The following is a 26,192-nucleotide window of genomic DNA, read 5'->3' as shown; positions in this document are numbered from 1 at the left end:
AAGCCATATTCCCAGCCGTTTTTGTTTTTGTTTTACTAGTTCTGGGGCTTGAACTCTGGGCCTGGGTGCAGTCCCTGAGCGCTTTTTTTTTCTTTTGGTCGGTCTTGGGGCTTGAACTCTGGGCCTGGGCACTGCCCTTGAGCTCTTCAGCACTGCTCTTGAGCTCTAGCCTTGAGCTGAAGAGCTGAGGAACAGTGCCCAGGCCGAGTTCAGGACCCATGAGGAACAGAAAAAAAAAAAAAAGATTTCTGAACAATTGTTTTGCAGAATGAGGCATTTAATTTTTAACATTTTGATGAATATGACTTTGTTCCAGGAGAAAATATTTGCTAGTTCTTTTCAGAATGTATTTTATGAATTACAGATTTTTTGACGTTATTCACCTGTTCTTACTGTGGTAACAACTCTAAATCTATATGAATTTTCACATAAAAATTACCTTTTTTTTTTTTTTGTCAGTTGTGGGCCCTGAACTCTGGGCTTGGGCACTGTCCCTCAGCTTTTCAGCTGAAGGCAAGTGCTCCACTACTTGAGCCACAGTGCCACAGTTCTGGTGGTTTATTGGAGATAAGAGTCTCACGGAGGGCTGGGAAGGTGGCTCAGTGGTAGAGCGCTTGCCTTGCATGCATGAGGCCCTGGGTTCAATTCCTCAACAAAAGAAAAAAGCCGGAAGTGGCCCTGTGGCTTAAGTGGTAGAGCGCAAGCCTTGAGGTGAAGAGCTGAGGGATAGCGCCCAGGCCCAAACTTCAGGCCCCACGACCGGACCCCAAAAAAACAAAAACCAAAAAAAAACCAAGAGCCTCACGGGCTTTCATGTCTGGACTGGCTTTGAATCGTGATTCTCAGATCTCAGACTCCTGAGTAGCTAGGATTACAGGCATGAGACACCAGTGCCTGGCTCAAAAGCTATTTCTTTAAAAAATAAACATAAAAATATTTCACCTAATAATGCTTTTGCCTTTTATAATTTCTGCTTCAGGATAACTTACTCAAATATTTAGTCACCATTAGATTCATTATTATGCAGGGATATAAAGAAATTTGAGTATAAAATAATTAAAATGGAGAATAATCTAAAAATCAAAAGTAGAACAAATACTGAAAACAATTTATGCACAATAATTCAGAAGTGGGGCTGGGAAGGTGGCTCAGTGGTAGAGCGCTTGTCTTGCATGCATGAGGCCCTGGATTCGATTCCTCAGCACCACATAAGCAAAAAGAAAAAAGGGGGAAGTGGTGCTGTGGCTCAAGTGGTAGAGCACTAGCTTTAAGCTGAAGAGCTGAGGGACAGCACCCAGGCCCAGAGTTCAGGCCCCACGACCGGACCCCCCCCCCCCCCCCCCCAAAAAAGAAAGGGCAATATACACCCTTAGAACACAAGCTTCCATGGCCTATTCTTTTCACTCAGGACCAACCTCCTAATAGCTTATTTAGTGTGAAGTTTATTGATGAAGCTAGTGTCCTCATGATCCAATCACTATTTTTATGATACTAGAGATTAAACCCAGGACCTCATGCATGCTTAGCAAGCTTTCTTCTACTTGAGCCACATTGTCAACCACAATCACTTCTCAACAGCATCACAAGTTGGGGACCAAGCTTTTAACAGATGTGCCTTTTATGGGACATTTCATATTCAAACTATAATAGTGTGTAAGATTGTTGTCACTTTGAATCAAGTGCCCTTTTCTTCCTGAATGAAGGGAAAATGTTCCTGATGTCAGTATATGACTATATGATCAATAGGGAGAAGAGTGGATTAGCCAGATGCTTGAACTTCAGCTGAACATCAGACATGTAATGACTTTCAGAGGAAGGACATTGACTCTTTGCTGTAGAGTATCAGAAGCTAAGAGAAGTGGCTCAAGCCTCAAGCTTATAATTGTAACTAATTAAGAGACAGAGATGGGAGATTACAGTTTGAAACTAACTCAGGAACAATTTCCACAGTGGGAATCCAAAACAGTGAAAAGTTTAATCATTTAAATGCTTCTTTTTCATCAGTGAATCATGCAGACCAGACCTATGTATTGTTAATAGAAATTTTTATAAATATTTGTGTATTTGTGTAAAGAGAATGTAATGTAGATGAACATTAAAACAATGTTTAAATTTAGGTCTACTTTAAAATGGGAATTTTATTCTTACTCTGTTTGCTTTTCAGGATTTTTAAAAAGCCGAGACCGTGCCTATACAAAGTTCTATACCCTTTTATCCAAAACACAGATTTTTATTCGTTTTATTGAAGAATGTAGTTTTGTAAGTGATAAAGATACTGGATTGGCATTTTTTGATGATTGCATAGAGAAGGTAAGTTTGTCCTATATTCATTATTAAGAAAAAACAGCTGGGTGCCGGTGGCTCACGCCTGTAATCCTAGCTACTCAGGAGGCTGAGATCTGAAGATCACAGTTCAAAGACAGCCCGGGCAGGAAAGTCTGTGAGACTCTTTATCTCCAATAAACTACTAGAAAACCGGAAATGATGCTGTGGCTCAAGTGGTAGAGCACTTGCCATGAGCTGAAGAGCTGAGGGACAGCGCCCAAGCCCTGAGTTCAAGCCCCACTGCCGACAAAAAAAAAAAAAAAGAAAAAAGAAAAGAAAAAAACAGCTTGGGACTGGTAGCTCATGCCTAAAATCTTACCTACTCAGAAGGCTGAGCTTTGAGGATTGTAGTTTGAAGCCAGCTGGGGTAGAAAAGGCCTCATGAGTCTCTTTACTCTAGTTAACTGCTGAAGGTGGTAGAGCACTAGCTTTGAGCAGAAGAACTCAGGGACAGTGCCCCACATGACCCGAAAAAAAAAAAGAAAAGAAAAAGTTTGGCACACATGCAATTTTTTTTAATGATTCGCTTTTATAGTTTTCCTGTCTTACCACATACTTTTTGTTAATTATTGTTGTTGTTCTCTTGAAGGTATTTGGAAGTATGTTAGAATAGAAAGCTTTTCCTAAAGTATGTGTGTGCGCACACGCATACACATGTGTTTGTGATCAGGCTCGAGCACAAGTGTTTTAGAGGTTGTTTTTATCTGGGTTAAATTCAGGACTTCATGCTGCCTAGACACAGACACGTGCTCTACCGCTTGACCCATGTTTCTAGCTTGATGTTTAACAGTGATATTACTTATATATGTCTAATTTTTTTTGTGTTGTGTTGGTTTTGAGGTTTGAACTCAGGGCTGGAACGAGGCTCTTGAGCTTTTGTGCTCAAGGCTAGCATTCTTCTGCTTGACCAACAATTCCACTTTCTTTTTCTTTTTTTGGTGGTTAATTGGAGATAGAGTCAGATTTTCCTGCCTAGGCTGGCATCAAATAGTGATCCTCAGATCTCAGTCTCCTGTAATCCTTGCTGTATCTTACACTTGAGCTTTTGCTCACTGGCTAGAGCTTTATGATTGCCAAACCCCTGTTTTTCTAATTTTTAATAGGCTTCTTAGTTTTGCTAAGCAGATCTTGGGCTTGATTTTTTTGGGGGGGAGGGGTCCAGTCATGGGGCCTGAACTTGGAGCCTGAGCGCTGTCCCTCAGCTCTTCAGCTAAAGGCTAGCGCTCTACCACTTGAGCCACAGTGCCACTTCCGGCTTTTTTCTTTTTGCTTATGTGGTGCTGAGGAATCGAACCCAGGGCCTCAGGCATGCAAGGCAAGCGCTCTACCACTGAGCCACCTTCCCAGCCCTTGGGCTTGATTTTTAATACAAACTATAAAATTTGAGATTGTGTCCATAAAAAGCAGAATATTACTATATTTCATTTTTTTGTGAGCCCTTGGTGTTGCAGAAGACTGGAATAATTTGTTCTTGACTTTCATTAATATGATATAAAACTTCAAGGATGTGAATAAAACTTTATGCTGGTCCTGGGGTTTGAAGCTCAGGGCCTAGGTGATGTAAAACTTCAAGGATGTGAATAAATTTTTATGCTAGTCCTGGGGTTTGAAGCTCAGGGCCTAGGTGATGTAAAATTTCAAGGATGTGAATAAAACTTTATATAGATCCTGGGGTTTGAAGCTCAGGGCCTAGGTGATGTAAAATTTCAAGGATGTGAATAAAACTTTATATAGATCCTGGAGTTTGAAGCTCAGGGCCTAGGTGATGTCCTTGAGCTTCTTTTTTTGGCTCAAGGCAAGTGCTCTTCCACTTGAGCCATATCTCCTCTTCTAGAACTTTAAGATTTTTGTTCATAAAATTGATGTTCTGGGCTGAGAAGGTGGCTCAGTGATACAGTGCTTGTCTCACATGCATGAGGCCCTAGGTTCGATTCCTCAGCAACGCATAAACAGAAAAGGCCAGAAGTGGCACTGTGGCTCAAGTAGTAGAGCGCTAGCCTTGAGCTGAAGAGCTAAGGGACAGTCAGTGCCCAGGCCCAGGGTTCAAGCCCACGACTGACAAAATATAAAATACAATAAATGTTTTAATATTTACTTAGGTGAGTTAGATAATTTCAGTCACTAACACAGTTCAGTAATAGTTTTTTTTAACTTGGGAAGTCAAATTCTCTTACTAAATTAATCATTTTTATTTATAAATAAGGTTTAGTGAAAGAAATATTCAAGTCTGGGCCAGATGGCACTAAAATCTCAGCACCACAGGGTGAGGAAGGAAGAGTGAGTTTGAGGCCTACCTGGTCTACATAGAAAGTTCTGGTTTTGTGTTTTGTGTTTTGTTTTTGTCGGTCAGTTGTGGACATTGAACTCTGGACCTGGTTGCTGCCCCTCAGCTCTTCAGCTCAAGGCGAGCACTCTACCACTTGAGCCACAGCGTCACTTCCAGTTTTCTGGTGGTTAATTGTAGATAAAGAGTCTCACAGCCTTTCCTGCCCAGGTTGGCTTTGAACTGTGATCCTCACATTGCAGCTTCTTAAGTAGCTAGGATTATAGGCGTGAGCCACTAGTGCCCAGCTAGAGTTCTAGTTTATCTAGTAAGACCCTGTTGATAAAAACAAAAGAAAAAACTGATCAAAGTAAAGCACTTTGTAGGGTTTTTTTGTTTGTTTGGGTTTTTTTTTTTTTTTTGGAAGGTTAGTGTCTAACTGAACCTAGAGCCTTGTGTTTTTTTTCATTGTGGGGCTTGAACTCTGGGCTTGGGCCTAGGCCCTTAGCTATTGAGCTCAAGGTGAGGAGGGCTGTACCCCTTGAGCCACAGCACCACTTCTGGTTTTCTGAGTGATTTATTGGAGATAGGAGTTTCACAGAGTTTTCTGCCCAGGCTGGCTTTGACCCATGATCCTCAGATCTCTGCCTCTTAGGTAGCTAGGACTACAGGTATGAGCCACTGACACCTGGCCAGAGCCTTGTTTTTGAGATAGAGTCCTTTGGTACTTTTTCCCTGGCCAGCCTTGAATTCACCATTACCCTGCATAGCTGAACTTCTGTGTATCACCATGTCAGACTGTATTTTCTATTATGTATAAGATATATATGTCTTAACTTAGAACTACAAGACTTAAAAAAATTATGTTTGAAATTTTTATATCTGCTACTGAAAAAAATCAGAATTTCAGAAAAAGTCTATTATTAAATTCACTGTGGAGATTTTCATTAAAAATCTTTTTTTTCTTTTCTAGTTGTTTCCTGATAAAGGCATAGAGAAAACAGATAAGGTATTTTTTCTTTAGTGTTAATAAGAAAATAAAGAGTAAATTTAATTTTATGTGTTGAAATTTCAGAATTAGATCTTACATGCACATTAATTATTTTCAGGTTGATTTGGATTCAGCAGAAGATACCAAATTGATAGAATTAGATGATTCACAGAAAAGTGAGCACACTGTATTTATAATGCCACCTGAGCCACCTCCTGACGATGGAAAGGACCTGTCACCAAAGTACAGGTAGCAGAATTTTTGTAATGAGCTAACTGGATAGTTTACTTCAACTTTTTTCCATTATTGGTAGAGATTCATGGCTGGGCTCTGGTAGTTCACGCCTGTAATCCTAGCTATTTAGGAGGCTGAGAACTGAGGATCTTGGTTCAAAGACAGCCCAGGCAGGAAACTCTATGAGACTCTTATCTCCAGTCAACTACCAGAAAACCGGAAGTGACGCTGTGGCTCAAGTGGAAGGGTGCTCGCCTTGAGCTGAAGAGCTGAGGGACAGTGCTCAGGCCCAGAGTTCAATCTCCACAACTGACCCCCCCAAAAAAAATTATAAAAGAAAATAGATGTTCATCTTTGTGATTTGTGAAGGTTCAGTATTATTTCAGTGAACTAATAAAGATGAATTTTATATGGAGAGGCCATATAATTTAAGAATTGTATGGCTTTGTTTTATTTTCCTAGATGTTTAATTTATTTGAATCGTACAAATTTCTCAGTTACGAAGAAGAAAAATATTTTAACTTTTTGTGAGAATCTCCTTTTGGGAGTTGTACTGTTAATATAAACTGTGAAATACTTTGTATGTCTGTGCTTGTACTTGTTTGGCTTTTTCACTCAAGGTTGTACTTTACTACTTGAACCACAGTACTGTGAAATTACCAAAGTTACTGTAAATTAACAAAATCAAGAAAATTTAAAGTAAAGGATTAGGTCTGAGTAATGGGACTCAGGCCTGTTGGTGTCTCATCCTTTTATAATCCTAGGTCCTTAGGAAACTGAGATTAGGAAGATTGCAGTTCAGTGGCAGCCTAGGCAAACATTTCTTATCAACCGAGTAGCTGGGTGTGGTGGTACTTACTAGTCATCTCAGCATCAAGGACTGAAATTGGGAGAATTGTGGCTCTAAGCTAGCCCCAAAGAAACTTCCATGAGACTCCATCTCAGTCTAAGAAGCTAGGTGTGTTGGCATGTACTTGTCATCCCAGCTATGACTGCAAGCATAAAAGAGGTAGATTGTGGCTCAGGTAATACATACCCATGCAAAAAGGATGCCACATTAAAAAAAAACCAACCAGTATAAAGAAGTGCTATAGGGATGGTTCAGTGCTGTAGGGATGGTCCAATGTGCAGAAGAATTGAGTTTAAACCCTAGTACCACAGAAAAACAGAGGGAGAGAGAGAAGGGAGGGAGCAAGGGAAAGAGGGAGGGGAAGGGAAAAAGAAAGGGAGAAGGTAAGAGAGGGAGGAAGAGAGAAAAGAAGGAAGAAAGAGGGTTGATAAAAGAAAAAATAGAGAAATAGAAATCATTGCTAAATCTAAAAGAATAGGATTTGAATGAAAATTCGTTAAGAAAATAGAATGAGTTTGATATTGTTTATTATTATAAGCATGCTAATACACAGTTTACAAAATGTAATCAAGCAAAAAAAAAAGAAAACATACATCATTTTAATACCAATACTTACATCTGATAATAACTTTATATATGCATGTCTATATTGTATGGATAAATTCACTTCATACATTTTTTTGTAACCTGTTTGCCTTTAATAGTCATAACATTTTTCCATGCTGTGAAATTTTTTTGCCTTATGATTTTTAATTGTTGCATGTAATCACTATAATTTAATTAGTTTCCTGTGCATTTGTTTGCAATTCTGTGCTATTTATATTTTTGTGGACATATGTAGTTACGTTGTGGGGAGCTATATTCCTAAAAATATTCTGAAAAGAAAGTAAAATGAATACTTTCTTAAAATATGGAATTAATATAAATCTCAGCAGGACTGCATGAGAATGGAGAATATATGTATCTGGAACTGAGAGTTTTTCAATACTATTTTGATTTCATGTTACAGAATTCTATTTTACTTTGTCTTCTATAAGTTAGAATTTTGGTGTTGATAGCAAAATAAAAAATCAAGGAGGGATAAAATAGTATCTCCTAGAAGATAATTGGCAAAGGAAAACAGACAATTTCTTAGAGGAAATCGAAAAGCAAAAATTAAATATATTCAGCTTTCCCAAAATTTCAAGAAATTTTGAAAATTAATGAGTAGAAATATTTAAAACTTATCTGAGAGTAGATTATACTATTAGAGTGGGTTTTAAGTATTCTGGAAATAATTTGAGAATAGTTACCATATTTGGAAGAGGAGGAAAGAGGAGTGGGGCGGGGAGAGTAAGATTGGTTGGAATAATTGTAAATATGTGGGAAATGTAATAATGAAATCCCAGCTGTATAACTAATGTAAGCTAATTTTAAAGAGTTCACAGATATGTATACAAAGATATTTATTGCTGTACTCAGAAATAACCTAATAATGTCCAGTAGTTGGTTAACTTATAGCAGCACATCCTCCAAATAAAAATATTATGTTTTAATCTTTTAGATGCCAATGAAAGGTAATTTTAGGAAGAAAAGCTTAAAAAAGCTATAGATACTAAAATTTTTTTTTTACTGTGAAACACATGGATTCTGTTCAAATTATTATTAATTCTTAAGTAAGATGTTAGGGATTTCTGGTTGAAAATTATAGTATGTGGGGAAGAATTAGAATTTCCATGTAGGAAGTTATATATCTTATAGATACATCTTATATTTTTGAAAAACTATTTCTTTATGTAAGGATTTCAAAGAACATTACTGGGTACTAGTAGAGGTTTAGAATATTTAAATACTAGAATAATATGAAAAGTCAATGCATTTTAAATCATCAGTTCTATTTTTGCTTTTTATTTTAGTTACAATTTCTTTCCAAGACTGGATCTTAAGCTTTTTGACAGACCACAAGAGTTGAAACTTTGTTTTAGTAGACACCCTACTGGGAATAACATTACAAACAGTCCAGCTCTCATGGCTAAAAGAACTAAACAGGTCAGATATTCTTCATTTAAAACATGTTAATTTAAAATGTAAAGTATACTCATTACCTTGCTCATGTAACTGTAACCCCTCTGTACAGTATTTTCACAATAAAAAAACTTATTAAAAAATAAAATATAAAGTATATATATGTTAATACATAGTTTATGTAGAATTTTCCCCCTGAGCTACCATGTAAAGACCTACTATAGCTATTAATGCATTTAACTAGATTTCTTTTTTTTTTTTTTGGTTGGTCATGAGGCTTGAACTCTAGGCTTGGGCTCTGTTCCTCAGCTCTTCATCTCAAGGTGAGCGCTCTACCACTTGAGCCACAGCGCCACTTCTGGTTTTCTAGTAGTTAATTGGAGATGAGTCTCAGGGACTTTCCTGCCCGGGCTGGCTTTGAACCACGATCCTCAGATCTCAGACTCCTGGCATGAGCCACTGGTGCCCAGTTTTACTAGATTTTTTGCAGTCCTCCGTATTCATATTAAGACTAAATGTTTTGAATGCTTATGTTTATGCATTAGGATTGAGGTAGAGAACCTGCTTTCTGTCAAGGACCATTTAGATACTTATATCATTGGAAAGCCATAAAAAATTAGTGTAGGCACACAGCTGGGGCAGCCAACTAAAAGTATATATATCTGTTCTGTCATGTGCTAAATCAAATGATTTTGTGGCCCTTGTGTGGCCAGTGGGCCAGATATTCCCAAACTGTATTTAAAGGAATTCTTGGGAACCAAGTATACTTTATAACTTCATTGAGATATAAATCGTATGCCACACAAGTTTCTTATTTAAACTTTACAATTCAGTGGCTTTTAGTGTATTCTCAGCATTGTACAATCACCACCATGATTAATTTTGGAAACATGAATCTCCAAATGAAAGCCCACATATTTTAAGCGTTAACCTCACTGCCTTTGTCCTCCCCAGCAACCCTAATCTATTTTTTGTCTCCATAAGTATGTGTATTCTTGTCAATTTATATGGTGTTATTATAGTGTATGTTTCTCTGTGATTGTTTTCTTTCATTTAACATAATGTTTTCACTTAGCATAATGTTTTCTAGGTTTATCCATATTGCAGCTCTATCAGTATTTCATTTCTGACAGTATTATTCCATTGTATGTATGTACTGCATATTATTTATCTATTTGTGGAAATAAAAGTGGTTCCTGCTTTTTGGCTATTATAAATAGTGTTCCTGTGAACATTTGCATATAAGTATTTGTGTGGATATGTTCTTTCACTTCTCTTGGTTATATATGTAGGAGTAGAATTGCAATGCAGTTCTGTGTCTAACCTTTTGAGGAAATGCCAAGCTGTCATCAAATGTGGGTATACCATTTTGCACTCCCACAAATATTGTATGAGTTCCAATTGCAAATATCCTTGTTCTCTAGTTAAATGCCTTTTGAATATAGTAAGTATGGAGTGATAATGTGGTTTTGATTTGTACTTCATCAATATTTAATATACTCTTTATAGTAAATACTGCATTTTAAAAGAAATTAGAGGAAATTTTAACTTAGGACAACCTAGATATGTTGCTTTACAACTATATCTTTACTAAAGCCAGGGTTACTTATATACCCCAATTCAATATCCTTAAACTGTGTATGATGGCTCATGCTTCAAATCTTAGCACTTGGGATGTAGAGGCAAGAGGATCTTGAGTTGGAGGCCATACTGGATAAGTGAGGCACTGTCTCAAAAAAAAAAAATCAACACAGCTACCTCAAAGAAAACATCTTTTATGACTATATATTTTGAGGTTCTTCAAACAGGAAAATCTAGAATTAAATACTCAGTCAAGGTTTTACTAATCCAACAAGTATTGTAAGATATTCCTTAATTTCACACAGTTCATGTTTCTTTCAGCGTTTGGAAACAATACCAGAGACTTTTTAAAAAATGTTGTTAGCAGCAATAATATTTAACAGACATATGTGAAAATGGAGCCATGTAACTTGAGTGGATGAGTAAGGTTGGGACTGATGAAAGAAGAGAATGATAGAAGTGATGATAATTATATATTTAAAAAAGCATTGTATTCAAACATATGTTGAATTGAAATCCCTTTGTACAACTACTTAGAGATAAGTTTTTAAAAATGTTACTTGAGTGAAGTCGAGTTTCTAAAATGGGATAATTTAATCACCCTCTTAACTCTCATTTTCAACAGATTTTCCCCTCTAGTTAACTAGTCAGATAGAAAAGAAAAATACCTTAAGATCTTAGAAAAACAAGTACATCTATTTTCATGTATACCTTCAAGTCTCATGGAGAAAAAGCTCACAAGAACAGTGCAGATAGGGCTGGGAAGGTAGCTCAGTGGTAAAGCGCTTCCCTTGCATGCATGAGGCCCTGGGTTCGATTCCTCAGCACCACGTAACAAAAAGAAAAAAGCTGGAAGTGGCACTGTGGCTCAAGTGGTAGAGTGCTAGCCTTGAAGCTGAAGAGCTGAAGGACAGTGCCCAGGCCCAGGCCCAGAGTTCAGGCCCTATGACCGGACCCCCCCCTCAAAAAAAAAAAGAACAGTGCAGATATGCCATTCTGACATATCTGCAAGGCTCTGTAGTTTCTGGGAGTATATAGGTTAACAAATCATCAGCAAATGATTTTTTTTTTTTTCTTCAGTCATGGGGCTTGAACTCAGGGCCTGGGCACTGACCCTTAGCTTTTTACTCAAGGCTGGTGCTCTACCACTTTGAGTCACAATACCATTTCCTGTTTTCTGGGGGTTAATTGGAGATAAGAATCTCATGGACTTTCCTTCCCTTATTAGCTTTCAACCATGATCTTAAGATCTTGGCTTCCTAAGCAGCTAGGATTATAGGTGTGAGTCACCCGTGCCAGGCAAAGAACTTTCTCTTTGTCTATCATAGGGCTTGAACTCAGGGCCTGGATGCTTTCCCTTTGCTCTTAAGCGTAGCACTGTACCACTTTGCACCATACTGCTACTTCAGCAGATGATTTTAACTCATCTTTCTTCCACCTAAGAGAACGAAAACAGAAACTAAAAATATGCCAGTCAAACTACTAGAAGACCTATCATCATCTTTTATGGCTATGTTGCTTGCAAAAGAATTAGTATTTGCACTTTTTTTTTCAGTGCTAGATATTGAACTCAGGGCTTCATGCATGTAAGTACTATATATACAGCAAATACATTCATGCAAGTACCAGAGCTGTCCTGACTGACTTTGAACTCATGATCCTCTTATTTCAGCCTCCTGAGTAGGTAGACCAGGCATGTCCCACCTTGCTCATCTGGATTTTTTTTTTTTTTTTGGCTGGTCATGGGGCCTGAACTCTGGGCCTGGGCACTGTCCCTCACTTCTTCAGCTCAAGGCTAGTGCTCTACCACTCGAGCCACAGCGCCACTTCTGGCTTTTTCTGCTCATGTGGTGCTGAGGAATCAAACCTAGGGCTTCATGCATGCCAGGCAAGCACTTTACCACTGAGTCACCTTCCCAGCCCATCATCTGGATTGTTTTTGTTTTTGTTTTTGAGCTCAGACTGGCATTGGACTCATCTGTTTAGCCCTGGTTGGTCTTGAATTTGCTGTCTTCTTTTCTCAGCCTTTCAAGTGTTAGACTTGGTATAGGGAGAAGGTTGGCAGGAAACAGCTTAGAGGAGTTTCAACTTTAGCAGGAAGAAGAATAAGACTATTGTTTATTAAGATTGGAATAGAAGAACTCTGGAATTATAAATGATTAAGTCTGGGTTGTAGAGTTTTGGTTACAATCTTATCTATGAAACACATGCACCTTTTTTTCTGTATTATGAATGGTTTTTGCTTTTTAAGTAATTTCTAGCCAATGAATGTCTATAGAGTAGTAAAAAGTATTACTGTAAATGAATGTTCAGGGAACCACATGACAGTGTTAGAATCCATTCACAAAAGTTAAACTATGAAATGCTTGATTTTTTTTTTTTTTAGGGCCAAATTTTGCCTGAAAACTTTGTTATTTCCTTCTTTCTTTCCCACTCTAATGTAGGTAATCACATATTTTATTCTCTTTCTAGGAGATAAAGTCAGCTCATAAATTGGCGAAGAGATGTTACACAAATCCACCACAATGGGCCAAATGTCTATTTAGTCATTGTTACAGTTTATGGTTTATTTGTCTCCCAGCCTATGTTAGAGTTTCTCATCCAAAGGTCAGAGCACTTCAACAGGCATATGATGTACTTATTAAGATGAGGAAAACAGATGTGGATCCACTAGACGAGGCAAGTATTACAAACTCAGTTACTGTTGTAAAATTTTTTCCCCACAATGCAATGCTAGGGATAAAGTCCAGGACTCACTTGCTTGGAGAGTATTCTACCACTCAATTATGTCCATAGCCAAAAGATAAGTTTAAAATTAGGGCATCATGCTTGCTAGGTAGGCACTCTATTTCTTGAACTGCCTCATTTTTTGTATTGGTATTTTCTGTGGGGCGTGTGTGTGTATGTGTTGAGCAAGAATATGCACATACAGACACATATAGACTGGTACTGGGACTTGAACTAAAAAGGCCTCACACTCATTCTCTGCCACTTGAACTACACTTCAGTTCCAGCATTTTGCTTGTAGTTGGAGTAAGAGTTTGATAGATTTGTCTACTTGGGCTGGCTTAAAAACTATGTTCTCAGACCTCAGCCTTCTGAGTAGCTAGGATTGCAAGCTTGAGCCACTGGTGCCAACTTGTGTAGTTTTTTGGGGGGCAGGGTCTTGCTTTATTATGAGGATGGCATAAACTATTCACTTATGCTTATCTGCATGTGCAGATGACAGATGTGCACCACCATGCCCAGATATTGGGTGGCATGGAGCCTCAAGACGTTCTTTTTGCCTGGAGTAGTGTTAAACCTTTATTTCCCATTTTAGCCTCTTCAGTAGTTAGGATTACAGTCCTAAACCAGACGACACCAGGGCTAGTTACATACATGTCTTATGTTTCAGATTATTCATTTGAAATTGTAGCTCCTAGTTTTTCAACTTTGGTATAATTGGCATTTTGACCAAAACAATTATTATTTGGAGGACCTTTCCTTTATATTGTAGGATGTTTAACAATGTGCCTAATAGATGCTGGTAACATCCTCTTCTCCACAAGTTATGACAACTACAAATGTCTCCTTGCCAATATGTCTTGGAGAATAAAATTGCCCCTGGAAAACTACTAATATATACTAATAATAGAATTATTTCATGTGATTGCAAGGTTAAATCAGTAGATAATACAGTTGTGCCTTGTTTATAGTAAACATTCAGTGAACAATATGCTGCATGCATTTGTTTATCTTTAAATTCTAAAAGAGGTAGGCATTGATATAATTCAGTTAACAGTTAAGGAAAGTGAGAAACTTACTGCTTTTTCTCTCCACTATTTTTTTCTTTAAAAATTATTTTTGTGTCACTGAATGCTAATGGTGCACACCTGTAATTTTAGCTAATTCGGCAGCTGAGGTCTGAGAATCCACAGTTCAAAGCCATCCTGAACAGGAAAGCCTGTGAGACTCCTATCTCCAATAAGCCCAGAAGTGAAGCTGTGGCTATTGGGACTATGATCTTATTTATGTTTCCCAAGGTATAGTATGACAGGCTATGTGTCACTACACCCATCTTTTCGTTGTGATGGGGTCTGGTGAATGTTTTGCCCAGGCTGGCCTGCAACTGTGTTCCTCCCAGTTTCTGCCACCTCTGTAGTTAGAATTATAGCCATGAGTCACCACCCACAGCTCTTGGTGTGCGTGTGTGTGCGCGCGCGCGTGAGTGCGTGCGTGCGTGCGTGCGTGCGTGCGTGCGTGTGTGTGTGTGTGTGTGTGTGTGTGTGTGTGTACACCAGTATTGGGGCTTGAACTCAGGTCCTGAGCACCAATCTGAGCTTTTTTACTCTAGGGTAGCACTCTTAACACTTAAACCACATCTTTTTTACTCTAGGGTAGCACTCTTAACACTTAAGCCACATCTCCACTTCCAGCTTTTTTGGTGCTTGGAGATAGGAGTCTCACAGAGTTTTTTTGCCTCGGTTTACTTTTTGAACTTCAATCCTCAGATCTCAGCTTCTTGAGTAGTATTATAGGCATGAGCCCCTGTCACCCAGCTTCTTGTCTTTTTGTTTTGTTTTGTTTTGGTTGTGGGGCTTGAACTAAAGGCCTGGGTGCTGGCCCTGAGCTTTTTTGCTCAATGCTAGCACTCTACCACTCAAGCCACACCTCTACTTCCAGCTTTTATGGTGCTTAGTTGGAGATAAGAGTCCCACAAGGACTTTTCTGCCCAGGCTAGCTTTCAACCATGATCCTCAGATATCAGCCTTCTGAGTAGCTAAGATTACAGGTATAAACCATTGTTGCTGGGCTTGTCATTTTCTTTTAAAGACGTGAGTTTACAGGCCTTTTTTGTTAAACTGGCATCTGGGAACTACAATCTTTAATTACTTTAGCATAGAATATAAAGCATGGTGAGTAGGGAGATAGATTTTTTAATTTTAGAAGGGAATTATTTTTCATAGTAAGGAGAATAATCATTTGCTGTATAGATTTACTAGCTCGAATAAAGAGCATGTACACATAGGTCTTATAATGCTGATAAATAGGTTTTAAAAGTCATCTATTAAAATGCTAAAGCCATTACAAAAAAGTGCTTAATAACTTCATGCAAAGAATTGAGTAGAATCTTTTAAGAAAATCTCTACAAGTTGCAAACAGAATAATATACTATTAATGGTTTGATATTATTTCCTGTTAGGTATGCTATCGAGTAGTAATGCAGCTTTGTGGACTTTGGGGTCATCCTGTTTTAGCAGTGAGAGTCTTATTTGAAATGAAAACTGCTAAAATAAAGCCAAATGCTATTACTTACGGTTATTACAATAAGGTAAGTAGGACTGACATTAAGTAATATATCTTATTAAGAATGACAATTTTCTGTACCTTTTTATTCCGGGAAAGTTTCCTTAAGAGGAGATTTGGGGGGACATATTCCTTTTTTCTCTTCTGATAATCATGTACATGTTTTCAAATATTTAAACCTTTTGGAATGGCTCAGTCAAGTTAATTTATCATGTATTGCTTTATTCCCTTTATGTGGTAAGAACACTTGAAGTGTACTTATAGTAATTTTTAAGTTTTTTATTGTCGGTTGTGGGGGCTGAACTCTGGGACTGGGCGCTGTCCCTCAGCTCTTCAGCTCAAGGCTAGCGCTCTACCACTTGAGCCACAGCGCCACTTGTGGCTTTTTCTGCTTATATGGTACTGAGTAATCGGACCCAGGGCCTCATGCATGGGAGGCAAGCACTCTACCATGAGCCAACTTCTCAGCCAATTTTTAAGTTTTTAATTAAAATTTTAAGTTTATTATGTATTATTAATTTTTAAAATTTTTATTTATCTTTTGCCAGTCATGAGGCTTGAACTCTGGGCTTGGGTGCTGTCCCCCCACTCTTCAGCTCAAGGCTAGCACCCTACCATATGAGCCACAGTTCCACTTGTGCCTTTTTTTGCTTATGTGGTGCTGAGGAATCGAACCCAGGGCCTCATGCATGCAAGACAAGCACTCTACCACTGAGTCCCCTTCCCAGCCACTGTATTATGAAATTTTTAAAGGCATGTTTACTAAGTGAAACCATCTGGTTATACAATAGAGCTCTTAAATGTATCTCTCTTGTCTGAGTGAAAATTTGCCTCCTTCAGTCATCCTTAATTATCCCTATCCAAAGTCCCTATAACCACCACTCTGTTTTTCTCTGCTTCTGTGAGTTCAGTTTTTTAGGTTCTATGTTTAAGAAAGAACAGGCAGGCTGGGAAGGTGGCTTAGTGGTACAGTGCTTGCCTAACATGCTTGAAGCCCTGGGTTCTATTCCTTAGTACCACATAAACAAAAAAGTCAGAAGTGGTACTGTGGCTCAAGTGTTAGAGTGCTAGCCTTGGGCAAAAGAAGCTCAGGGACAGTGCCCAGGCCCTGAGTTCAAGCCCAGGAGAGAGAGAGAGAGAGAGAGTGAGAGAGAAAAAGAGAGAATGAGAGAGAGAAAGAAAGAGAGAGAGAGCAGGCAGTATTTATCTTATTGTGCTGGCTTGTTTTTCTTACTTCAAGGTTCATTTAATGTTTTCACTTGTTTCACTTAATGTCTTCAAGGTTGTTGCAAGTGAGAGAATAGTCTTTTTTTTCTTAAGATAGAATATATTCCATTGCGTGTATGTACCACACTCTTTTTTTTTTTTTTTTGTCTGTGTGAGGCTTGAACTCAGGGCCTGGGTTCTGTCCCTGAGCGTCTTTGTACTCATGGCTAGTGTTATACAACTTGGGCCACAGCACCACTTCTGGTTTTTGAGTAGTTAATTGGAGGTAAGAGTCTCACAAGGACTTTTCTGCCTGGGATGGCTTCAAACCGTGATCCTCAGATCTCAGCCTCCTGAGTAGCTAGGATTACAGGTGTGAGTCACCAGGACTCAGCTGTAACACATTTTTTAATCCATTTGTTCATTATGGACATGTAGATTAATTCCATACCTTGGCTAATGTGAATATGGCTACAGTGAACATGAGAATGCAGATACCTGTTTGAGAGATCCTGATCTTATTTCTTTTAGATGTGAAACTAGTAGTAGGATTACTGGCTTGTGTGGTAGTTCTGTTTTTAGTTTTTTGAGGTTCTCCATATTGTTTTCCATAATGGCTGTACTAATTTATATCCCATCACCATTTTACAAAGATTTCCTTTTCTGTATATTCTTAAGACTATTGTTCTTTTTTTTATAATATCCATTCTAACCAGTGTTTTATGATGTCATGAGGTTTTGTTTTTTTGCCAGTACTGGGGCTTGAAATCAGGGCCTAGGCGCACTGTCTCTGAGCTTCTTTGCTCAAGGCTAGCACTCTACCATTTGAGCCACAGCATCACTTCTAGCTTTTTCTGTTTATGTGGTACTTAAGGAATGGAACTAGAGCTTCAAGCATTCTAGGCAAACACTGTACCACTAAGCTACATTCTCAGCCCCGCCCCCCCTTTTTTTTTCCTTTTTGTGGGAAAGAGCAGGACTGGAGTTTAAACTCAGAGCCTTATGCTTGCTAGGCAGGCATTCTACCACTTGAGTCATGCCCCAGCCTTTTATGCTCATTATTTGTCAAGTAAGAGCTTATGTTTGTGTCCAAACCGGCTTGTACTTCAGTCCTTTTATTTATGCTTCTATGTAGCTGGAATGATAGGCAAGCACTACCATATGTCTTAAGAACTTTTTGCTTGACTGGCAAGCTTCCCAAACTGCGCCTCCCATGTAGCTAGGATTATAGGTGTAAACTATTGCTTTCTCCTAAAATGTTAATCTTCATTATTTTGGTGGGGAGAATGGTACTTGAGTTTGAATTCAGGACCTTGCAATTGCCAGCTAGGTATTTTACCACTTGAATCACTCCTTCAGTTTTAATTACATTTCTGATGACTAATGATGTTTAGTGGTGTTTTTTGGTGGTATTGGAGTATGAACTCAGGGATTGCTAGTTGGGCAATTCTACTCTTTGAGCCACATCTCCAGCCCTTTTTAAATGGGAAGTGTATACTACCACATTCAACTTTTTTTTTTTTTGCCAGTCCTGGGCTTGAGCTCAGGGCCTGGGTGCTGTCCCTGAGCATTTTTTCCTCAAGGCTAGCACTCTACCACTTGAGCCACAGTGCGACTTCCACCTTTTCTTGTTTATGTGGTACTGAGAAATGGAACCCAGGGCTTCATGCATGCTAGGCAAGCACTCTACCACTAAGCCACATTCCCAGCCTCCTACTTTTTTTTTTTTTTTTTTTGAGATGTAGGTTTCATGAACTTTTTTCTCCAGGCTGGCCTTGAATTATGATTTTTTTTTTTGGTTGTATTTTGTTTTTCTCTGAGAAAGGTTCTCTCTGTGTACTCCAGGCTAGTCCATAACTAGTGATCTTCCTGCCTCAGTTTCCCAAATGCTATGCACCCAGTTCAAATATTTTTTAATACCTGTGGCTGGCTGGCATAACCTTTTATATGTAATTGTATATTTTTCAATCAAATATTCCTTGTGATGCTTTTAACTTTTATTTTACTTTTAGGTAGTTTTGGAGAGCCAGTGGCCTAGTAGTACCCGCAGTGGTATCTTTCTTTGGACAAAAGTACGGAATGTGGTACATGGCTTGGCACAATTTAGGAAGCCACTTAAAAAGACTATGCAAAACTCACCAGTCTCCCCAATATCAGGTACTGTGGGAAGAGCCTTCTTTTTTGAATCATAGCTTTTTAGGCATATGAGTTTTTAATATGTAGTAGAGCTTAAATTATATTCTGGTTGATATTTTCATATACAACTAAAGACAGGATAGCTTAGTTCAAAGGCATTTTTAAAATCAGAAACCTAGAAAGTGTTGTATAATTACAAATGAAGTTTGGGTCATTCGTGTTTAGCATCAGAGGTGCTAGTGCATGAGTTATTGAACTGCATTGTTCTTACCTTTAGCTCCTCAGAGTGCCACAGGTGGAAGTGATGGGGACACGGTGAGCCACGGGAGCGTGGATAGTTCTAATGATGCTAACAATGGGGAGCACACAGTCTTCGTCAGAGACTTAATCAGACTTGATTCCATTGATAATCACTCTAGCACAGGTACTAAATCTGTATTTAACTAACCCTTCACTTACTGTCATGTTGAGCCTTTCCTCTTTCAGAGTTTTACAAACCTCCGGAGTTTGTGCAATATAAATGAGTTTGCAGAGTATTAATGAGAGAAAATGACACTGTACTTCTCTTTTTACCTAAAGTATAAAATAAACAAGAGTGCTATAGACAACGTTCTGCCATAACACTTCATATTGTTCAGTATTAACTCATGAAGTATATGATACAGTTGTTAAAAATTGAGAGCACTTCAACATTAGTGACACAACTGTAAATTTTTTAATTAAATGGAAAATACATCTTAGAAAGTTGAGATTATGGGTATGAAAGAGGAAAGAAAGTAAGCCATGCACTATGAAAGTAAAAGATAGTCTGTTCACCTGAAAAGACTTTTATTTTTTTAATCTGAGAAGTTATTGTATATACATAACCATGGGCAAAATCTCTGTCCTCTAAAGTTAAAAATAAGTGTAATAAAAGTAGCACTTTGGGGGCTGGGAAGGTGGCTCAGTGGTAGGGCGCATGCCTTGAATGCCAGAGGCCCTGGGTTCGATTCCTCAGCACCACATAAGCAAAAAGAAAAAGGCCGGAAGTGGCGCTGTGGCTCAAGTGGTAGAGTGCTAGCCTTGAGCTGAAGAGCTGAGGGACAGCGCCCAGGCCCAGAGTTCAGGACCCATGACCGGACCCAAAAAAATAAATAAAAGTAACACTTTGGGCAGAAATATGTGTGTTGCACATCCTTCTTGTGTTGTTTTTTGTTGTGGTGGTGGTAGTGGTTGTTAATATCTCAAGTCTTCCTTTAAAAAGAATTCTGAATCTAATTCCTATGCTTCATCTGATGAACTTGTCTCAGTGACTGAAGTTTCCTTTTCTCTGCTCTTTGTTGCTCTGCTTTTTTTGCTCTGTGCTGTTTCTTGGTGCTGCATTTGTCCTTGGCTGTCATGGTGTGGGTTGCAGACAGACTTTTATGACATGAAGCTATGGATACACGTGTGCATTAATTCTACCCTTGAATGTTAACCACTTCAGGTAATTTTCCATTTATTAGGTTAAACTTTGCTGACATTCAAGGGTGGGGGAAAGATGTCGTGTTTTAGTGTAAATATCATTACAAGTAGAAGCAGTTTCTTGGCTTCAGATAAGAGTAATGATATTAGCCCCTACTGAAATTATCCATCTAACATTTTTTGGTCAGTTTACAAAATGAATTTATTGTGGTATTTGAAAATATATTTTGCTTTGTTAATAGTTCTTACAAGGGCTGGGAAGGTGGCTCAGTGGTAGAGTTCTTACCTTGCATGCATGAGGCCCTGGGTTCGATTCTTCAGCACCACATAAGCAGAAAAAGCCAGAAGTGGTGCTATGGCTCGAGTGGTAGAGCACTAGCCTTGAGCTGAAGAGGTGAGGGACAGTGCCCAGGCCCAGAGTTCAGGCCCCATACTAGCCAAAAAACCAAACCAAAACAAAAAATAGTTCTTACAAGGTTGAGTTGTGTAAAATAGTGTTATTGACATTAAAGAACCCATTCATTGTTCACCTGTTGAGGTGTCTTTTGCTTTCCAAAAACCAGTCTGCTTGATTTTTGTGCCACAAACTACATTCCTGTATTACACAGCAACATGTATAAATCATTAATACAACCTAAGGCTATATATAAACCACAATTTTGTTTGTAAAATTTTCAGTCCTATTGGTAAATGAACAAGTAGAAATTTTTGGGACTTTATTATTTTTTTTTGCCAGGGGGATTGGTCGTGGGTCTTAACTCTGGGCCTGGGAGCTATCAGCGCTTCAGCTCAAAGTGAGTACTCTACCACTTGAGCCACAGCTCCATTTCCAGTTTTCTGAGTGTTTTATTGGAGATAAGAGTCTCTCAGACTTTTCTGTCTGGGCTGGTTTTTGAACTGGGATCCTTAGTTCTCAGCCTCCTGAGTAGCTAGAATTATAGGTATGAGCCACCGATGCCTGGCTGAGACTTTAATTTTAAAGCTCCTTTTTTTTTGTTTCCTGTGGTGTTTGTTTATTTTTCCTAATACTTGAGAAGAAATGAGTTTCACATATGAAAAATAAAGAATATAATTTTTGTTCTGAATCCATTTTATCAGGAATGATGATAATAACATGCAAATAAATCTCCTTCCCTTCTTACTCCTCTAAACTTTTATACAGCTCATTTTAAGGCAGTTTAGTTCTTTAATAGACAAAATAGCCTGCTAGTAATTGCAGGTAACTTGTGTAAAGACCAATACTTGGGGAAGATCCTTTGCCTTTTTCATATTTGTACATGAAACTAAATATTGAACTTTCATGTCTTCTATAGGGTATCTAGTGAAGCCATTCGATACTTTTGGAGTCTTCTAGCCCAAGTGTATAAATTGCTCATTTCATTAAGGCTTATTTTATGGAATCTTTCTACTTAGTACCTGATACTGAGTCACTGAGCTCCTTAGGGGTATATATGGATATAATCAATCCACCCTGTTCCCAGTATATTGTCCCATCTCATGGCCCCATAGTTAGGATACCAGACTTTCTGAGGTAACTGACACAACAGCCACTGAAAGTAACCATTTAAAACAGTAGTATTTAAAGATATTACTTTTGACATATGGCAAACCTAAAGTCTGGGTGACAGTGTAATAAGTAGCAGAATATGGAAGGTACTACATAATTTGTGTCATTTGTTGACATCTTTTTTGTTTTGTTTAGTTTTAGTTTTGAGATGGTCTCACTGTGGCTCAGGCTATGTAGCCCATGGTAGTCTCAAAGTCTTGCTGCCTTAACACTCCTAAATGCTTGGATTACAGGTGTGCACTATTATACCAGTACATTGACATCTTTCTGATTTCTCTCTCTGTGCTGGTACTGTGGCTAGAACTCAGGGATTCGTCTTCTCACTTGGCTGGTGCTCTACTACTTGAGCTGTACCTCTTGTCCCCCTATTCCTCCCCCTCTTTTTTTTTTGAGATGGAGTCTTTCAGATTTTTCTGCCCAGGATGAGTTCCAGCTTCAGTCCTTTGATCTCAGCCTCCTGAATAGCCATTGGAGCCCTGTTATAATGGATTTCTTTAGTTTCTCAGTTTTATTTTTTAAGTTATAGAACATTAGTTAAAACAGATTTTTCAGAAACTTACTTTGAAACAGTTTCAAACATACAAAATAAAAATTTAGAAAAGTTTTGAATATCTTTAAACTCATTTCTTTTCAGATTGCTATACTGATTGGTTTCATTATATATAGCTACATACTTATTTTTCCTAGATCATATGAACAGATTTAGCCCTTTTGCCTTTTCATGCCTCAGTGGTGTTTTCTGAAATTTGAGTCAGCAAATTCAGGAACATATGGTACACTACTTTATCTATGTCTATATTCCATTTTTGTTTTCAAATTTACTTTGAGGTACTTTAATTGCCTCTCCTTAGTTACCTTTACCCTAGCCCAGTTCCTCAGCCTTTTTTTGGTCTCTTATGACCTTGGCCTTGTTGGAAAATTCTTTGTTATTATGTAGAAAGTTACTTAATTTGAGTTAGTATGATACTTTAAGAATTATTTAGGTTATACATTCATGGGAATACTATAGATTCATACTCTTATCTTTCTTTTTTTTGGGGGGGAGGAGGGTAGGGGGTTCCGGTCGTGGGGCCTGAACTCTGGGCCTGGGCGCTGTCCCTCAGCTCTTCAGCTCAAGGCTAGTGCTCTACCACTTGAGACACAGCGCCACTTCCGGCTTTTTTCTTTTTGCTTATGTGGTGCTGAGGAATCAGGGCCTCATGCATGGGAAACAAGCACTCTATCACTGAGCCACCTTCCTAGCCCATGTATGCCTATTTTTAAAAACATCTCCAATCCAAAATCAACCCCACAAGATTCTTTACCTTTCCTCAGTTCACTTTTTTTTTTGCGGGGGGGGGGGGGGGGGGTCCGGTTGTGGGGCCTGAAATCTGGGCCTGGGCACTCTTCCTCAGCTCTTCAGCTCAAGGTTAGCGCTCTACCACTTGAGCCACAGCGCCACTTCCAGCTTTTTTTCTTTTTGCTTATGTGGTGCTGGGGAATTGAACCCAGGGCCTCATGAATGCAAGGCAAGTGCTCTACCACTGAGCCACCTTCCCAGCCCCCTCAGTTTACTTTTTAAAAACAAAACTACTTTGTCCCATAGTAGGAATCTTGTCTTCTAGTAACATCTTCTCACTTACTAATTTGCTCAGTTGTACTACACACCCATTCTCCTGTGAGAAATAAGCCTACTAAGCTATTCTAGGTTTGGCTTTTTCTCCCAGGTTTGTTATACGTACTTAAATAGTTGGGAGGGTTAGGGGGCATAGCTAAAGTGGTAGAGTGCTGGCCTAGTAAGCATGGAAGCCCTGACTTCAATCCCCAGTACTGCCTGCCACCAACTCAAATAAAAACATGGTTTGGATTTGTCCTCTTCTGACCCTTTCAATGGGGGTTTTAATATTTCATATGAAAAAGTGTTACATCTCCAAAAATAATACCAATAAATCACACTTAAGGAACTTTCTTTCATCTTTATTTATTCCATCTTATTTTCTTTTATGTATTGAAGTGGCGCTGTGGCTCAAGTGGTAGAGCGCTAGCCTTGAGCTGAGAGACAATGCTCAGACCCAGAGTTCAAGCTCCATAACCTACCAAAAAAAACCCAAAAACCAACTTGCAATGTTATTTTCTTCTATTTATGGTATATAACTATTTTCATTGCTTTCTTGTTTGTCATTCCAGTATTGCTTTTTGCAAACGTAAGCAGATATATGTGCTTTCTTTCTTACAAATAGGCAGCATACTACAGGCATACTTTAAAGGAGACTTCAAAGCATCTTATCCACATTGTTTTAATTTACCATGAAGAAATTAAGGTTCAGACAGTGCTTCAGACAGCGCTTTCAAACGTAGTATGGTCTTCAGTGTTGGATATTCCTGTTTCCAATGTTCTTTTCACTGTTTTTAAAATGTGTTCCTTTGCTTTTCACTGTTTTTAAAATGTATTCCTTGTGAGCTTCCTTGTCTTTTTTTTTTTCTCAGAGTTTGCCTGTATATTTCAGTGGGATTTTCTTTTTATATTTTATGAATGGATTGTAAGTATATGAAAATATTTACAAACTTACATTCATTTTAACAGGTGGTCAGTCTGACCAAGGCTATGGGTCTAAGGATGAACTGATAAAAGATGATACAGAAACTCATGTGTCTGAAGAACAAGTGGCACAAGAGTTGATCACTAAAACAAAGGTTCAGATACAAGGTAAAGTCCTAATGCTTATGAATTGTACTTATTAAGATAACTATTAATTAAAATATTAATCCTGATGGATAATTGTGGTGATGATTTTCAGGAAATAAAGCCTAATTCATAGGCCTATATATTAAGGTAGATTTTGATAGTCTCTGAAATTTCAAATTTGAAATAAAGTTGCCTTTAATTTTGCAGGAAGGCACAATCTATTGAAAGATTCATTTGTCATAGTTATATGGATACTTTGTGACAAAAGTAGGAGTAAACTGAGCTATGAAATTTGTATTCCAAGGTTCCATTTATTTTAAAATGCTTTTTCACTAGCTTTCAGATACCTTTTTTTTTAAATTAGTTGTGTGTCTTGAAATTGGGATTTGGGCGCTGTCCTGAGTTTTTTTGCTTTGAGCCACAGCACCACTTGCAGTTTTCTGGTAGTTAATTGGAGCTACAAGCCTGGGCTGACTTCAAACACCATGATCTTCAGATCCTCAGCCTCCTGAGTAGTTTGGATTACAGGCATGAGCTACCAGTGCCTGACTAGCCTTCAAATATCTTTTTTTTTTTTCCCCCCCAGTCATGGGGCCTGAACTCTGGGCCTGGGTGCTGTCCCTCAGCTCTTCAGCTCAAGGCTAGCACTCTACCACTTGAGCCACAGGGCCACTTCCAGCTTTTTTTTGCTTATGTGTGCTGAGGAATCAAACCCAGGTCCTTATGCATGCAAGGCAAGCACTCTACCACTGAGCCAACTTCCAGGCCAAGGCTTCAAATATCTTAAGTTGATATTTTCCCCTGGTTTGTTAAAAAGTCTGTTTTCCCTTGTTTTTATAGTATGCATTGAGGTAGAGATGATTTGTTGTAATCATTTTGTGGAAATACAAGGAATACTTTGGTATATGGTAATAAGTTATTCTCCCATTGTCTTTTTTTTTTTAATTTCTTTTTGTGCCAGTCCTAGGGTTTGAACTCAAGGGCCTGGGCACTGACCCTGTGTGTTTTTTTGCTCAAGGATAGAGCTTCATCAGTTGAGCCACATATCCACTCCTGTCTTTTAATTAAAGATAAGAGTCCCACAAAATGTTCCTTTCTAGGCTGGCTTTGAACCACAAATCCTCGGGTCTTAGCCTCCTTAGTAGCTAGGATTAGAGGCATGAGTCACTGGTGCCCACTTCCCCTGTTGGTTTTTTGTTTGTTTGTTTGTTTTTTGGTGAGGCCTGAACTCTGGGCATGGGTGCTGTCCCTCAGCTCTTCAGCTCAAGGCTAGTAGCACTCTACCACTTGAGCCATAGTGCCACTTCCAGCTTTTTCTGCTTATGTGGTGCTGAGGAATTGAACCCAGGGCCTCATGCATGCAAGGCAGGCACTCTACCACTGAGCCACCTTCCCAGCCCTCCCCTATTATTTTACATAGATTTCTTATTTTATCCTTCAGATTTTGTAGAATCAAATTCTTTTCCTGTATCAAGTAATAAGAATAGCAACTGAAGGCCAGTTCACTGAAAAATCAAGTTAGGATTTTGAATGCTAAAAAAAAAAATACCACTTAATTTCAGTCAATAGTGGTAACCTTTATGACTGACATAAGTTAAGCCAATCAGCAATAAGTTATGTACTTGAATTAAAAATAGA

The 26,192-nt window shown here is 38.5% G+C and overlaps 1 protein-coding gene across 4 annotated transcripts in view; it reads left to right on the top strand.

Moving 5' to 3' along the window:
• Dennd4c (DENN domain containing 4C) overlaps positions 1 to 26,192 on the top strand; it is a 114,436-nt gene that overhangs the window by 50,777 nt on the left and 37,467 nt on the right. For 3 of the 4 annotated variants that reach the window (XM_042692878.1, XM_042692876.1, XM_042692877.1), the window contains exons 13-21: positions 2,165 to 2,310; positions 5,562 to 5,597; positions 5,698 to 5,828; positions 8,559 to 8,691; positions 12,721 to 12,927; positions 15,434 to 15,562; positions 18,756 to 18,900; positions 19,157 to 19,303; positions 24,453 to 24,575. In XM_042692878.1, coding sequence (XP_042548812.1) covers positions 2,165 to 2,310; positions 5,562 to 5,597; positions 5,698 to 5,828; positions 8,559 to 8,691; positions 12,721 to 12,927; positions 15,434 to 15,562; positions 18,756 to 18,900; positions 19,157 to 19,303; positions 24,453 to 24,575 — 1,197 coding nt within the window. The remainder of the gene's footprint in view (positions 1 to 2,164; positions 2,311 to 5,561; positions 5,598 to 5,697; positions 5,829 to 8,558; positions 8,692 to 12,720; positions 12,928 to 15,433; positions 15,563 to 18,755; positions 18,901 to 19,156; positions 19,304 to 24,452; positions 24,576 to 26,192) is intronic. The other variant, XM_042692879.1, reaches the window with a different exon arrangement.

Source organism: Dipodomys spectabilis, unplaced genomic scaffold (assembly GCF_019054845.1).
Source record: "Dipodomys spectabilis isolate Male_0828 unplaced genomic scaffold, ASM1905484v1 ptg000158l, whole genome shotgun sequence".
NCBI lineage: Eukaryota > Metazoa > Chordata > Mammalia > Rodentia > Heteromyidae > Dipodomys > Dipodomys spectabilis.
The sequence above is the reverse complement of the archived record's forward strand: the minus strand, read 5'-3'. Positions and strand labels throughout refer to the sequence as shown.